Consider the following 15581-nt stretch of genomic DNA (forward strand, 5'->3'; position numbering starts at 1 on the left):
ATCCTCATCCACCGCCTCTCCTCTCACCTCAATCTTCACAGCGGTGTCCTTGACTGGTTCAGATCTTACCTCTCACACCGCCACCACTTCATCTCCACAAACGGCTTCTCCTCAAATCCCCGGACCATCTCATGTGGCGTTCCTCAGGGCTCTGTCCTTGGTCCCCTCCTCTTCAATATCTTTATGGAGTCAACTTCCACATGTATGCGGATGACACCCAATTCTACCCCTCTGCCTCCACCCTTGACTACAGGACCCACTGCTGTCCTGGCAGAATGTCTGTCAGACATCAAGTCCTGGATGAGAGCTAACTTTCGTCAGTTGAACGTCAATAAGACCGAGGCCCTACCGATTGGCTCCCGTCAGCGATCCTCACCTTAGACGCTGACAGCATCACCATCCATGGTTGCACACCCCACCTTGCTAAGACAATCTGGAACCTTGGAATTTTGTTTGACCCTCAACTATCCTTTCTACCCCACATCTGCGCCATGACCTGTTCTGCCTTCCCCCACCTCCTCCTGACGTGAAAGGCGCTTTACAAATGTAATTTTGTTGTTGTTGTTGTGCAGCACTCTGTACCCTTCATTTGCTGGAGAGACTCTGTGCCCCTCACTCACCAGGAAGCACTGTCTCAGGCTTTGAGATAATCTCGGTCAGTCCTCCATCAGGAATTCTCCAGACCCGGATCTTTGCATCCTCCCCGGCTGTAATCAAACAGTCAAACACAGTCACACACTGAGCTCTGCAGATTCCCGGCTGATCAAGGCTAATGGGATCAATCAGAGCACAATGTAACTGAGGTTACCTCGGGTGCTGGTTACTGAGCAAGCTGGTTAGCGGGGGAGCTGCTCGCTGAGAGCCACTTGCTGCAGTACTGGAGTTAGCAGGCCCCGAGCGCTGGAAGCAAGAGCCACGAGATTGAGAGTGAGGTGTGGGGAGGGAGGGAGAGGTAGAGGAATTTACAGGCCTGCATTGCTCAGGTTTGAGGTGGGACAACCACACACGCATTCACGCACGCACAATTGCCTGCGCAGACGTTGAGTAGCTTTTAGCTTACATATGGAATGATCAAAACATGCGCCAAATCACCTTTAGGGTGGAAATGTGAGCCAGAGAGGGAGGGAAGAGCCGAGGCAGTCAGTCCGTCCGCAGCCTGGCACTGGGAAACAGTTAGGGTATTGAGGACAAGGAAAGATGCATCAGGAAATCAGTGTCCAAGGAGTAAGAGAAGAAAGAGACGGACGAGCTGGAAGGGATAACACATTGTGAAGTAACACTGAGAACGAGGCTGAGTGACAGCAAACCAGGGAATGCAAGTAAGGATCTAGCAAAGAAGCAGGCGGTGGATTGATGGGCTTTATAACAAAAGGTTTGGAACGTAAAAGCAAGAAAGTGCTACTGCAGTTATATAGGGTGCTGACCACACCACATCTGGAGTGTTATGTATTGTGTTGGATTTTGGGCATCCTGTCATCATACTAGTCCAGTGAAGATTCACTTGATTAATACCTGGGAGGAAGAGGTTTACTCTTCATGATGAGAAGCTAAAGTCATAATCCTAAACCTTACATTTGATACAGCATCTTTCACGTCGAGAGGATGTTTCCAAGTGCTTCATGGGATTTACCACAATGTGTAGCAACTGTATTTTGTGGATGAACACAGCAATTTGCACACAGTACTAGCCATAAAGTGAATGACCAATTGTATTTTATTGTTGGCCATGACCACAGAATAAACTTTTTTCAAATAGTGTTATGGTTTCTTAAATGTCCACCTGTACAGGCAGACTGGACCTCAGTTGAACACCTTATCTCAAAGATGAGCACTCAAGTTGCTCAGGTGGATAGTAAACAACTCTGGTTGAGGGATCCAAAACAAGGGGAAGTGATCTTCAAATCAGAGCTAGGACAGTTAGAAGATCTGAAAGCATTTCTTCACGTGGGGAAATGTGAAAAGCACTGCCTTAGAGAGAGCCATTGAGGCAGAATGAATTGAGATATTCAAAAATGGAGACAGGTAGTTACTGTACTTGGAAAGGAAGAGTATTAAATAGTATGGAGTACAGTCGGGAGCGGGATTAAAGCATGTTCTATAGTGTAATGAATTAGAAACTGGCTTGATACTCTGAGTGCTGTTGTTGTTGCAGAATAGAAAACGATTCACAGAGCGATGTCAGCGAGAGCCGAGGAGAGAAAGCTAAGGAAGCAAGCGGAGTGATTTTAACAGTTAAGCCACTTTTGTACATGTGACCCCTTCCCCCCACCACCCTCCCTAGGCACTATGAGATCTGAGACCCTGAACAATGTCACAAGATTATAATAATAAATAATAATGATAATAATCGTTGCATTTGATATAGCGCTTTTCATGTGTCTAGACGTCTCAAAGTGTTTCACAGAATATATTGTAAAGTGGATTGACTGTATATTTGTGCGCAGCCAATTGCGCACAGAGGTGTCCTACAAACAGTCGTGGATTGAAGTGACCAATTTTATTATTGTCTATTTTTCTTGAGGGATTATTATCAGTCGTGTGGAGTAAGGAAACTTGCCCAAGGTTTCGCCCTGCCAGGAATCAAACCCAGGTCTCTCGCTTGAGAGGTGAATGCTCTATCCACTGAGCTACAGGACTCCTTCATAACAAACAACATGAACTCAAGGAAAATCCGATTTTTGATTACAACAAAATTTATATTTAATTTTCACCGTAAAATTATAGTTAAGAGGGCAGACAGTACCAACAGCGAGGCGGGAGCAATCAAACGGATCCCAGCTCATGTCCACCACGGCCGCTGTGTTCTGGATAGTGGGTATAGCGCCATCTGGCAATCGGCCATGCTTGGAGAGCTGTGGGAGGCACAAGGGTTAAACAAACCCCATGTATAATGAATCAATCAACAACAACAACAAATTACATTTGTATAGCAGCTTTCACGTTGGGAGGATGTCGCAAGGCGCTGGGCCAATACTTGTGCAACCAAAAAGAGACGTCAAGGTTCATAAGACCACAAGAGGTTCAGGAGGAGGTCCTTCGGCCTTCCAAAACAACCATCTTCTCATCACGGCATCAAGTTGCTTCTGAAATCTATGGCTTCAAACACCCTTCCTGGTAACCCACTCCCAACTGTGAATTCCCCTACGTGTAAAGAAATACTTCCTGGTGTCCATCTTACACTTACCTCTAGGACAGCGATCTGCCCTCCTGATATGGACAATGGTATAGCAGCTCGCTCCCGATTGACACAGAAGCCATCGCACTCCCCGGGGGTGGTCAGGTTCAGCCCCTTCAGGTTGGTGATGTGTGTGTCCCGATGGCTGACTAACCCCTGCACGTGTCGGAACTTGGAGCTGGAGCCTGAGGATCAATAGTTACAGACATGATCAACCAATGCACACACGTGTCCTCTCTTCACGGTTCCTGCACCCAGTAACACTGATAAAGACAATACATCTGATGCTAAACACACACACACCCCTAGCCCCCACATACAGACCGTGACTCCCCATGTAGACACAGTGAGGTGACACCAAAGTTAAGCATCTACAATGAATTACTCTGTTTAGTACTGAACTTGCTTTCTCCTACTTCATTCAGATCAATCACCTTTTGCTAATGCTCCATAAAGCAGCTGCCACACGCAGTACAGTTAACAGCTTCCAATGTTGTCAGCATGCGTCCCGTTTCTCTCTAACTTACCAAAAAGACTGTGCAGGGATTTCTGGCTCTGAGGGCTGGTTACGAAGCCACTCGACTTTCCACTGGTGCTGCTGAGAGAGGTCATAGATGGCGAGGTCAAGGGGCTTGAGGATGGTGATTGGTTGCTTTGTAGCTGAAAGGCGACAGAGAAGCAGTGATAGTCGGCTTGGAACATACAGAGGTGTAAGCATTCAACAAGAAGTACATGTTAGAAATTTGGCTGAAAAGTGTTCATGAGAGACACACAAACTGAGATTGAATTGGAGAATCAGAGAAGATGTCACAGCCATGGAGGGAAAGTGCTATGTTCTCTCAGGCAGGCCCTGTCCCAAGCTGGTCTGTGTCTATTCACCTGGGAGGCTGTTTGTGGTGTGATCCTCAGATTCTCTGACTCCTGTCAGCGGTGCAGATATTTGGGATGGAAGCTGACATTGATGAAAAGCCAGACATCTAACCCCGTTAGAATTACTCCACACCTAACTTTAGCAGATAGCCTCTGGGACAACCCTGGCACAACAACACAGCCAGGAGCTCTGTATTAGCTCCAGTTGTAGCCCACCTGGGACTGCTGAGTGGGACTGTTCAGAGGGTGTTTTATGGGATATCTAACCCATGCTGTTAGAGCTGTATAGTGTGACTGTTGAGTGAAGTTCTTACCGGCTGCTCTTTGGGCCCTGGTTCTCCTACAACAGGTCGTACAGTCTCCTCTGGTGGCCCACGAGGGCCGGGGACAGCAATTGAGCTGAAACTTTGATTTGTGCGTTTTCCTGGGTTTAAACACACTTTCGGCACCTGATGAAACAGCAGCTTGTGAGTTTCAAGGCTGAGAGTGCACACACACACACAGGCATACACACACACAAACAGAGTCTCTCACACACACACACAGCAACTCACACACACACAGTCACACTACACACTCACGCACACACCCACACACACAGAGAGTCACACTACACACAGACATACACAGTCTCTCACACCCACACTGAGTTATGGATGCTGATTTCAACCTCACCTCTTTGTTGGATCCACTCCACCAGTCCTGGGCAGCCATAGCAGGAATGGCACCAACTGTATCAGGGAATAAATCCTCATGGAATTCCTTCTGGGACTTGGTCACAAAAACACAGTACAAAGCATAACTTGTGGAGTCATTCGCTGATCGTGACGCAATGTGTGTCAGTGAACTAAGTACAGTTGCCGCACTTGTCGATGAGTACAAACCAACCAGTGTGATATGCGTGTGTCAGTGAGCAAGGAGACAGTGTGTGTTTAATGGTGGATTGTTGGTGAACAAGGAATGTCCACTCCTATTATAAAAAGAGCCGAACAATTCGGATACAACAGCATTGAGAAATGGAAGAGTTGTATATACAGATGGAGAGCGAGAGCGAGAGAGAAACAAAAAAACTAACCAAAAAGTATAGAGCGATAGGGAGTGAGGGTCATCAGTACGATGAGAGAGAGAGACAGGTACGCACACATGTGAGAGACCCGGGCAGGCCTCAGATTACCTTGCGGGGTACAGTGTAGGTGACTGGGATGATGCAATTCTCTGTGAGCTGCAGCACGCGAAGAACCTCACACGCCATCACGTCCAGGATGAGTTTGGGCACCAGGGCGGCCCCCTTGGATTTGGCCTCCATCAGGCACTGATTCACTGGCAAAATGACAAAGTCACCATCAGCCGTGAAAGCACAAGCTGACAGTGATCCTGTACTCCACTGTGTGCCTATACCTCATGGTGTGCCTGAACCCCACTGTGTGCCTGTACCCCACTGTGCAGCCGGTCACTCTGCTGAAGTGCCAGTCAGTATCAATTTCAAATAGTGTCTTGTAACCTTTAATATCCACCTGAACAGAAAATGGGACTTTGATTTAATGTCTCATTTGAAGGACGGCACCTCCGACAATTCGATTGCTCTCCCCCAGCCCTGATCTTGAGCAGGCAATGCTTTGAGTCGAGAATCAGGAGTTGCCATATTGAGTCTCAATGCTTACCTTGAGTAATGGCAGCCTGTGCAGCAGAAACCTCGTAACAGTGAAGAAAGCTATCACCCTGAGGGGGGAGAACAAATTGTTAGAAACTGGATCACAGGAAAGGTCGGGATGAAGAAAACCCTTTGACCCATTTGATCTTTTCCTTCCAGAATACACAGCCAAGCATATTTCTTCCCATCATAGCATCGGAAGGTAATTAACAAGTGGAATAGGTTACCAGGAAGGGTGGATAAGGCCAGGATGCTGGGCTTATTTAAGCAGTAGCTTGATGTTGGAATGGAAAACTGGTTAGGTGGGTATTGTGACAGGATAATTATCTTTACCTCAGTGACTCTTCTGAGTAACACATGGTGATTCCCTCACACCTGATTTTGAGGATGAGGTAATGGCACACTGTAAATCACAGGATTAGTCCTGTTGGTGGCAAATCGTAAGCAATTGCATTAGCTCAGTATTGGCACTTAAAGAGTTAAGGGGAGATTAGTTTTCACACAAAGAGTTATCAGATCATGAAATTCTTTCCCACAAGCGGCTTTTGAAGCCGAGACCACATCAAGATTTGAAAAAGAATTGGATAAATATTGCAAAGGGTGTGTTGCAAGATCAGGCACTGGGATAAAAGCAGTGGAGCATCAGTCTGATGGGTGATTGGTCTCCTATTGTGCTTTAATTGCTGTCACACCATGACTTACCTTTCCACTCAGAATCAGCAGCCCAGTGTCAGCATCGAACAGTGGCATGAGCACCCTTTGAAGAGATCAGGAATAAACCACATCAGCTTGACTCACACTTCCCAAACCTTCCCAAACACACACACACACATATAACACAGAAATCCACCCCCACCTACAAAACACAGAGAACCTCCCCCATACACACACACACACAAACCCATCCCGTGCACACACAGATCTTCTTCACACCCATAGCAGAGACACCCATCACCCCCCCACGCAAACGATCCCCCTACATACACATAACAGAGAGCACCCCCCCCTTCCTCCACACGCGGAAACCGCAGCACAGTGACCCCCCCCACCCCTCACACACACAGCCCAAATTGGATCAATATTTGATAAGGAAGAATACAAAAACAAAGGACCAGAGCAAAGAACTTCAGTGAAGGAGCTAAATTCAGCATAAACTCGATGGGATGAATGACCTTCTGCTGTACAATAATCTCTTTGATTCTATGAGTCCACAGACAGGAGTAATATGTAACATGTAACTAGTGTGCGGGCAGTGTAGGTCACAGCATATGCTGTAAACCTGCATTTATTCACAGGTCCCGTCACCAGTGCCAGAATTCCCTGGGTCACATGGGGGAGGGAAATTTCAGGAACACATCCCAGAAAGTATTCCTTGACACAGAAGGTACTTAACACTCGGAAAGGGTTACCAGGAAGGATAGTTGAGGTCAGATGCTGAGCTCATTTAAGTAGCTTGATGTTGGAATGGAAAAAATGGCGGAGAGGATATTCTGGCAGGATACGATGAAACAATGTGCAGAACTGACAAGCCCAGGCTTTCTCCGCAAAGCTCAGCACACTAGATCATATAAGGTCATATGAGTTTGGATAAAAGAAGGCTGAATCTTGGGTGATTTTGTAGGACAGTGCTGTGCACAAATTAGTCACCTCATTTGCCTGGAAAATACACAGTCACTTTACAGTACAGATGTCTTGACAACGTGTTAAGGCACTGAATCAAATGCAAGGATTATTATTAATATATAGAGCAGGTACAGCTCTCAGCCGCCTCACCCACTCCCTTCACTGAGGCTGCTCCAGAAACTCGCTTCACTACTCACTCGAGGGGGGGGGCGGGGGGGGAGGGGGAGAGGAGGGAGGGGAAGGGGAAGGGGGTTCTGTGCCAGACCGGAGAATTCTATCTAAAAAACATTAGTTGGAATTCTCCCAAGATTAATATTTCCTTCTGTGAAATAGAAACAGAATTTGGAGCCAGAGTATTTGTGAGATATCTATTCCCACCACTCGCTCACCTGCCCGGCCCTTGCCGGACTTCAGCAGTTTTGCTTCTGAGATTAAAGGGCAGAATGAGCCTGTCAGTCGCAGTAGTCAGCAGTCAGATGTGCCAGTGTCCAAACAGACACATCAGGGCACTGAATCACAGCCCGGAATTCTACAGACATTCCCCACAAACACACACACAAACACACCACACACACACACACACACACAACAACTCCAATACACACTCACATGAAAACACACATACATACAAACCCCAATACAAATACACAAACACACATACACACCGCCCCACACACACACACACCGCCCCACACACACACACCAACTCCAATATACACCCACACATACACACGCCAACAAACACACAGTTCAGGATTATAATCAGTTTCAATGTTCCCCTGACACACTGGGAGTGCTGTGCTGGCCATGATATTGGAAAGTGTTATTTCCGGCTGTATAATTGTGTTTGGTCAGGGAAGGGGGCCCATTCCCAGCTCTACTACGTTTCAGAAGACTTTGTGGCTCTTTTAAAAGCAGCTCCAGTCCTGATTCCCAAATAGTACTGCACTTCCAGCCCCTGACCCCCTCATTCCTTTCTCCTTAACAAACTGAGATCGATGCATTCTCCCAGGGCTTGGAGCCAGGTCCCACCCCGATCCCCACAAAAAAACCAAACACTGCTCTATTCCCACACTACATACTTATACACTGAACCTCAACGCTTCCCACACTCAGTCACATGAGTGTCTGGCAGTGTCCCAAAGAAGGGTACAGTATCTGAGCAGATGGTAAATGCAGGATTGCTCGCTCTCTTCCTACACACAAATGTTCAAGAAATGAACTCAAATCAACTTGACTTGTTGGGAGGAACAGATTAGTTGCTGTGTTTACCTACACAACTTAATTTCTGATCAATTTGTGCTTTGAGACGATTATTTTGAGTGAAAGAAGCACACGTTATCATCATGACACGCTCCTCCCCAAAACCAGGTTGTGAAGGTTCCCGAGCTGGGCTGTCAGATGGAAAGCGGTCAGCTCGTGAGCTCATGAATCTGACGGCAAAACACTTCATGTGAAAACGGACTTGAAAAATAATCTGTGATAAGCTGTTGAAATGAAAGCCCCTTGATGTGAACGCCTGCTCATATATGGAACCAAGCAGAGCTCAGAGGCTGAGCTCAAACACTCAAAGGCTAGCTGTCTTTGGTAGAATTTTTTTTGCCTGAATCAGCGAATGAAAAGATGAGACATGTTTATTATGTAGCCGGTCGAGAGACAAGACCACACAGTTCAACACAGACTACCCTGTCTCATCTTGTTGGATGTACTTTGCTGTCACCAAAGATCTGGGGGTCACGGAATCAACAACAAGGTCAATGGTTTCCAGCATCACCACTTCTTGTGACGCACAGGCAGCTCTCTCCCTATCAGGATCCTTGTTACTTGTGAAGAGTGAACCTGTGCCAAGGGGTTGATATCGTACAGTAATACTAGATTAATTCTCGAGACCACAATCCAAAAGGATATGAGTTTGAAGAGATTCCAGCGTAGATTCACAAGAATAATCCTGGAATGGAACGGGAGGAAGGGGAAATCAGCTATAGCCAAAGGATACTTAGGTTGGGAAATGGTTTCACTGAAGCTGAGAAGCTCGAGGGGTGATTTAATTGAGTGTTAATGATTATAAAGGGCATTATTAAAATAAGCAGAGAGATTTTTACACCTGGTGGGTCAATTGTTCACAAGAGGACGACCTTAAAATTAAGGCAAAATGTCTAGGGCTAGCTAGGGGCCGTCAGTCAGTACTCTGGAGGCAGCTCAGTGCTCTTGGCCGGCTCAGTTGTGCATGCTGGGCTTGCTACAAAAAACAATATTATCTCTGGCTTTTTGCACAATGAATCCATTCTCCTGGGACACAGTGAATCTGCCTTTGTTCAGTACCTAACTGAACAGAGGCAAGAAAGAGGCAGAGAAAATGGATTTAGTGGTAGTTACAGGCAGATAATGGAGAACAACAGAAACATTAACCCATTTGTTAATGCACGTGCACTGGGGCAAAAATGTAAAAACAGAATAAAAAGTGGAGGGGAGGCCTGGGCTGGGCAGAGGGGACATGAGGGAAGGGCTGTTTTATACTTTGCCTACGTGCGATTCACAAATTTGGCAAATGATTCTTCACTGAGATTGCAAGTAGAGCAAGGTACCATCACTGTCATCACCTGCCCTTGCCAAGCTCAATTGACTTCCGCGGAATGACATTAAGATCCTTATCCTGACTGAGTTTCTTCCCGCCTTATCTATGCAATCTCTGGCCACCCTGTTCTCTTGGCCATGCCTTCTGCTCTTCTGATTGTGGATTGTCGCTTGCTCCTCATTCCTTTCCAACTCCCATTGCTGGCCGAGCATTCAACAATAACAACAAAATCTCACATTTATGTAGCGCCCTTCACACAGGGCAGTGACTCAGACCACTTAACAGTGGGGCCTGATGGCAAGCCGGGGGAGGTGACCGTAAGCACGGTCAAAGAGGAAGATCTTCAGATGTGAACTAAACGAGGGGTGGATTCAGCATTCAGTCAGAGACATGGTGGTATGTCGCTCTCCTCCTGAACGCCTTTCCAAAATTTTCCTTTCTCTTTCTCTCTCTGCCTTCAAAAATGTATTTCCTTGACCATGCTTTTGGTCAATATTCTACATTCCCTTTCCCTGCTCAGTTCAGTTAATGAAGAAGATGAAATAAGAACAAATGTGAAACAGAATGCTTTAAAAGCACTTCCTTGCATGTTAGCATAAATCTTGCCAGAGTTCCACCTCTTCTTCATAAAACGGATGGTTTACACAGAATATTAATGCTCCCTCAACACATAACTAACTCGTATCAGATGCTCTGAATTTTATTCTCACAATCCAGCTAGCTTGTAGTTATTTCTGGCTACTAAAATATTTAATTGGGTCCAGAAACCAATAGGGGAGTGGGATTACACTGATAGTTCCACTGGGGGGGACAGAGTTAGCTGGAGTTTCTAGGATTGTTTTATGATTCTGTGAAACCAGAAATTTTGCTTTTGTAAACTTCCCCACTGCAATGCAATGGTTTGTTACTGTTCCTCTGGGAGCAGCTCATTAAGTGATTATAATCACAGATGGAAACTGTTAACTGGAGAGCTGAGACTCCTCTCATGATACATCAACAATCCATGGAAATATTAATCTGGATGAAATTTCACCACAGATATCACGAAATCTTGTAGTAATTATAGTGCAGGGGTGACAGGGGCCCAGGGGTGACGAGACTCAGACTATGAGATATCAAACTCTTTCCCGTTCAATCTTATTCTACAGAATCGAAAGCTTCCCTGTGCTTTGCAGTCATATCATATGTGTTGGTTTACTAGTTGTTGGTTCTCCCGCAAAAATACAGTCAATCCACTTTACAGTATATACTGTATACTGTCTCAACGATGTCATAAGGCGTTATATCAAATGCAAGAATTATTATTATTACTAATAAAGTGAAGAAAGGTTGGGACAAGTAATGCAGTGTGACTCCGCTGAATCAGCTTCTGCAGAATTCCAGACTCGAGCATATTTCTCAGCACCACAGCTGTGCCTGTCACAATTGAGTGTATATCTGCCCACTGGCCTATCCCTTTTTCAAAACTCTTGCGTTGATCAATGGCTGCACAGAACCACCTATAATCAGCAACAAAAGAACAGATTCCCCTCTGCTGCAGGGGGAATTATAATTTGCAGTTTGGGTTGCGCTATTTTTAATTCGACGCTGAGAGGTATAAATTATCAAGACATGTGGGTGCCATGTCCCTAGTTATTCTCCCTTGAATTACAGGATGGAATGGATGGCAGCATGTTATTACTGAGCTCCACCCAGTCAGGCCGACCCAGGCCAAGTGCAAGCACAGGCTGAACAGCATCAGTGGCCCCAGCCAGCAGACAGCATTTACATCTGCTGAACCTCCAGCATATGAGTAGGGGGCTCAGAGAGTCTACTTGATGCAAGGGGTCCCCTACGAACAGGGATTCTGTTAGACAAATAAAGCTCTCACAATCCACGACCTGACCCTGGATTTAAGTGCATTGAGACACTGTCCCACGTGAAGGCACAAGTTACTGTTGTTGTTATTGTAGACAGTGGGGCATGATTTCCTCAGGTAAAAGGAGTGAATCCCCTTCTTGCCCCACAGCACTTGCTCCACCTGACTCTCATTCCAATGATCCGATCAGGTCACTGTTTAATGATGATGCACGCAATGCCCAGGCACTTTACACTTTCTAATTTGGTGGCAGCAGAGGATCAGTTGTTTGCAGGACCTTGGATTCAGACTGAATGCAGAAGAAACGCTGCCTAGTTCTGGGGCCTTGCCTGGCCACACACTGACAGGACACGCAGACCCCAGACCTCAAGCCTAAAATTATAGGATGTAACTGATGGTTGCGGTGCTCTGTCATTACTGAGTTCCACGCTACCCAAGCACGGTCTCAATGGCACCATTGATCCCACAGTTGGCACTTGTGCGTGTGGCACTGTCCCTGTGTTACAGAACTACCATGGCACAGCACGTGTCAAGATACATGACAGTCAGAGTCAAAACAGCTAGTAACCACTAAGACATTGAGCAAAAACCAACACCAAAAACCCTTCCTGAACTATCCTGCCTGAGGGGATTTTATGGGAAAATAAAAAAAGCATATTGTTGTTCATGAGCTAAAGAAAGCTTTGACATACAGTCAGAGGCCAGTGAGACACCCACTGTATTAGGGCTGATATTTGCTCCTCCACTGAAGCCATCCATCCTAGACCCAATTCCCTGCTCTTTCAAACTCTGGGACTAGTTGCTGCAGTGGGTTAGATGCCATCTTTTTTTATGGGAACAAATGAGGCACTGTCCTTTCACACTCCAGAGCTGGATGATGTGTTTTATTAATGGGATAACAGAGAAAAGTTGTGTCCGAGACCAAAACAGAATCACAGCCAAACTGCATGACTTACCAAATTCTATTTCCTCATAGAATTAATCCAGGCTTTAGGCGGTTGCTTCTCCCCCAGTGACTACAAACAGCACTTCCACTGCTTCTGCTCACCTTTCCCCACCCTCATCACCATGCCCCTCGCTCGTTTATTCAGCTGACTTCCTTCCGCCAAGACAAACTCAGAGTTGAGACAGACTCACGACCTGCACTGACCATTACGCCTACAAGTTGCTGCATCAATCTCCGCTCATCAACCACACAAAACTAATCTGGAGTATTGTGCTCAGTCTTAGACAGTCTACTTTAGGAAGGATATGCAAGACTTGGAGAGTTTCCAGTGATAATTGTCGAGATTAATACCTGGGTGTTCCTATGATGAGAGGCTGGGTGTATTTGGGTTGTATCCTATAGAGCTGAGGAGGTTAAAGGTGATCTGATTGAGGATTTTAAAATAATAAACAGCATTGGCAAGTTAGGTTGGGGAAGACTCTTCCCTCTGGTTGACAAATCTGGAGTAAGAGGGCATATTTCTGAAATCAAAGTGCTTTGAGGCATTCATTCTTTGCTATACAAGTGCAATGTCTTGTAAAAGTAGAGCTAAACTGGTTAAAAGTGAATGCAGAAACAATTTCTTCACATAGAGAATGTGGAATGAAACACCCAGAGGACCATATATGAAGAATCAATTGAGGTTTGTTTTTTGAGGCTGATAGATTCTGACTTGCGAAATAAGGGCTTTCGAAATAGAAAAGGCAAGGAAATGGGATTAGAAAAATAAAGATCAGCCCTGATCTAAATAAACTGGTAGAGCAGGCTTGACGGGCTGAATAGCTGCTCTTCCAAAGACATTATTCACTCTGTCCTCAAATGATATTGCTAAACTGATCGCAGATAAGACAGAGAAACAGAGTTTTTTTTGCACAGTGGGCATAAAATAAGATAATGAGTTTTGTCAATCGGAGGAACTTTCGAGGGTGGTGAGAGGGTGAAACTTGCTGTTGGAAGCTGTGGTTGAAGCAAATAGCATGAATGTATTTAAGAGAAAACTTGATACGTACAAGAGGAAGAAGGGAACAGAGGAGTATAGGTGAGGGGAATAGGACAGCTGGTGAGGGGAAACAGCAGCACGGACTAGTTGGGCTGGTTGGCCTGTTTCCATTCCATATCATTCTGTGTCATTCTACCAGGTGTGAGCAACATTAATCATCACTCGAGACTGACAATCAATACATTGGTTACATGACACGCAATAATGTTGTGTACAGTATTATAAAGGTTTGAAATTACAACATGGAATACCCATACTTCCTGTCCTGTCTTTCTGTTCCGCAACCCCCACCCCCCCACTCCATGCATTTCCTATCTTGTGTTACAGAGACTCCCTCACTACCCTTAGTGGCTGACGAAAGGTCAGAGTAGGAACACAAGGAGTAATCAAATTGCCTTATATCTAGTGAGTGCGGGGAGACACTGGGTTAGTGCTCTCTAGCCTTGACCAGCTTGTGAGAGCTGGGGCTCTCTCTTGCTCTGTGTAAATAGTGTGTGTCTGTCCCACCACTGAGAAGCAGGCCTGATTGCTCTGGTTAACATCTCTGTTCCCACCTCTAGGGGCCCGTTACTCTCTGCCCCACTCAAACATGCCCAGATAACTTGCACCATCCTGGGCTTCTGATGAGTTAAGTGGCCTCTCACCTACTAGCCCCCGCCCCCGTGTGCTGGAGGATGGGAACAAGCTGACAATTCCACACGGAATAGACTACAAGCGGAACACTTTCCCACAACCTTCCTCCTTCCTGCTAGCCTGCGAAAGGCACTGAGCTCCAGAGCCTCACCACTGCCGAGCCAGCTCTCAGGCCCGAGGTCCAACAGGACAGCTCCAGGCTGCGCTAACAAACAGCCCAACAGCAGACAGAAAAGTCCCCCTCACAGGCCAATGCAGCCTCGACCACAGGCCTTCCTGAGCTACTCTAAAGTGAGAGCCCCAGTCTCCAGCCTCCATCTTCTGTATAAGTTTATACAGGTTTCCCCATTTGATGATCATCAGTCATTCACTTCATGGCTGTTTGTGGGACATTGTTGGGTGAAAATGGCTGCCACGTTTGCTGCAAAATACAGTCACTGTACTTTACACTGTGAGGTGTTTCGAGATACCCTCCTGACACGAAAGGCATTGTATAAAATGTGTAGATTATTATTATTTTTCAGGTTAGCTCACCCTTCCATTAGATTAATGATTGGGGCTGGCTGGATTCCATGTATTATTGTAGCACATTGGTTAGAGCACTCGCCTCGCAAGCGAGAGGACAGGGCGAGACCTTAGGCAAGTTTCCTTGCTCCACATGTCTCTGTTTACCTAGCAGTAAGTAGGAACCTGGATGTTAGTCGATTGGCGGATCGCTTTTCCTGGGGTAATAATCCCTTCAAAAAAATAATAATAATTTGGCACTCAATCCACCACTGTTTGTGGGACACTGCTGTGTCTGGCTGTTTGGCTACTACGTTTCGCCCACAAAAATATACAGTTTATTCACTTTAAAGTATATTCTGTGAATCGCTTTGAGATGTCTCAACGACCTGATAAGGCGCTATATCAAATGCAAGGATTATTATCATTATTATTGTATTGAGGCTGCTCTTGGCATATCCCCTGCCCACATACCCCAATCCCATCGCATTGTTGTCTGCCCTAGAATAGGGTGGTGAGTGGGTGATATCACAGGGACATAGAGTCTCCACTATGTGCAATGTGTAACTATTTTGTGAAGCATCACAGGACAGGAGGCAGCAAGAGGTCAGAGATTAGGTAGCACCGGGTCAGAACCTGGGAGAAAGGGAATCAGAGCATCAGGCTGTACTTCCTGCAACGAACATGGTCAACGAGTTCCATCACTG

General features: G+C 46.0%; 1 protein-coding gene across 2 annotated transcripts in view; it reads right to left on the reverse strand.

The window, feature by feature from the left end:
- LOC103178750 (coronin-7) overlaps positions 1–15581 on the reverse strand; it is a 53134-nt gene that overhangs the window by 12364 nt on the left and 25189 nt on the right. For both annotated transcript variants that reach the window (XM_007893664.2, XM_007893663.2), the window contains exons 10-18: positions 6399–6453; positions 5707–5764; positions 5220–5365; positions 4721–4816; positions 4360–4494; positions 3703–3835; positions 3185–3360; positions 2744–2852; positions 621–707 (exon numbers count right to left, since the gene is read on the reverse strand). In XM_007893664.2, the coding sequence (XP_007891855.2) occupies positions 621–707; positions 2744–2852; positions 3185–3360; positions 3703–3835; positions 4360–4494; positions 4721–4816; positions 5220–5365; positions 5707–5764; positions 6399–6453 (995 nt within the window). The remainder of the gene's footprint in view (positions 1–620; positions 708–2743; positions 2853–3184; positions 3361–3702; positions 3836–4359; positions 4495–4720; positions 4817–5219; positions 5366–5706; positions 5765–6398; positions 6454–15581) is intronic.

The sequence above is a fragment of the Callorhinchus milii genome, unplaced genomic scaffold (genome assembly GCF_018977255.1).
Source record: "Callorhinchus milii isolate IMCB2004 unplaced genomic scaffold, IMCB_Cmil_1.0 Scaffold16, whole genome shotgun sequence".
In the NCBI taxonomy this organism is placed as follows: Eukaryota; Metazoa; Chordata; class Chondrichthyes; order Chimaeriformes; family Callorhinchidae; genus Callorhinchus; species Callorhinchus milii.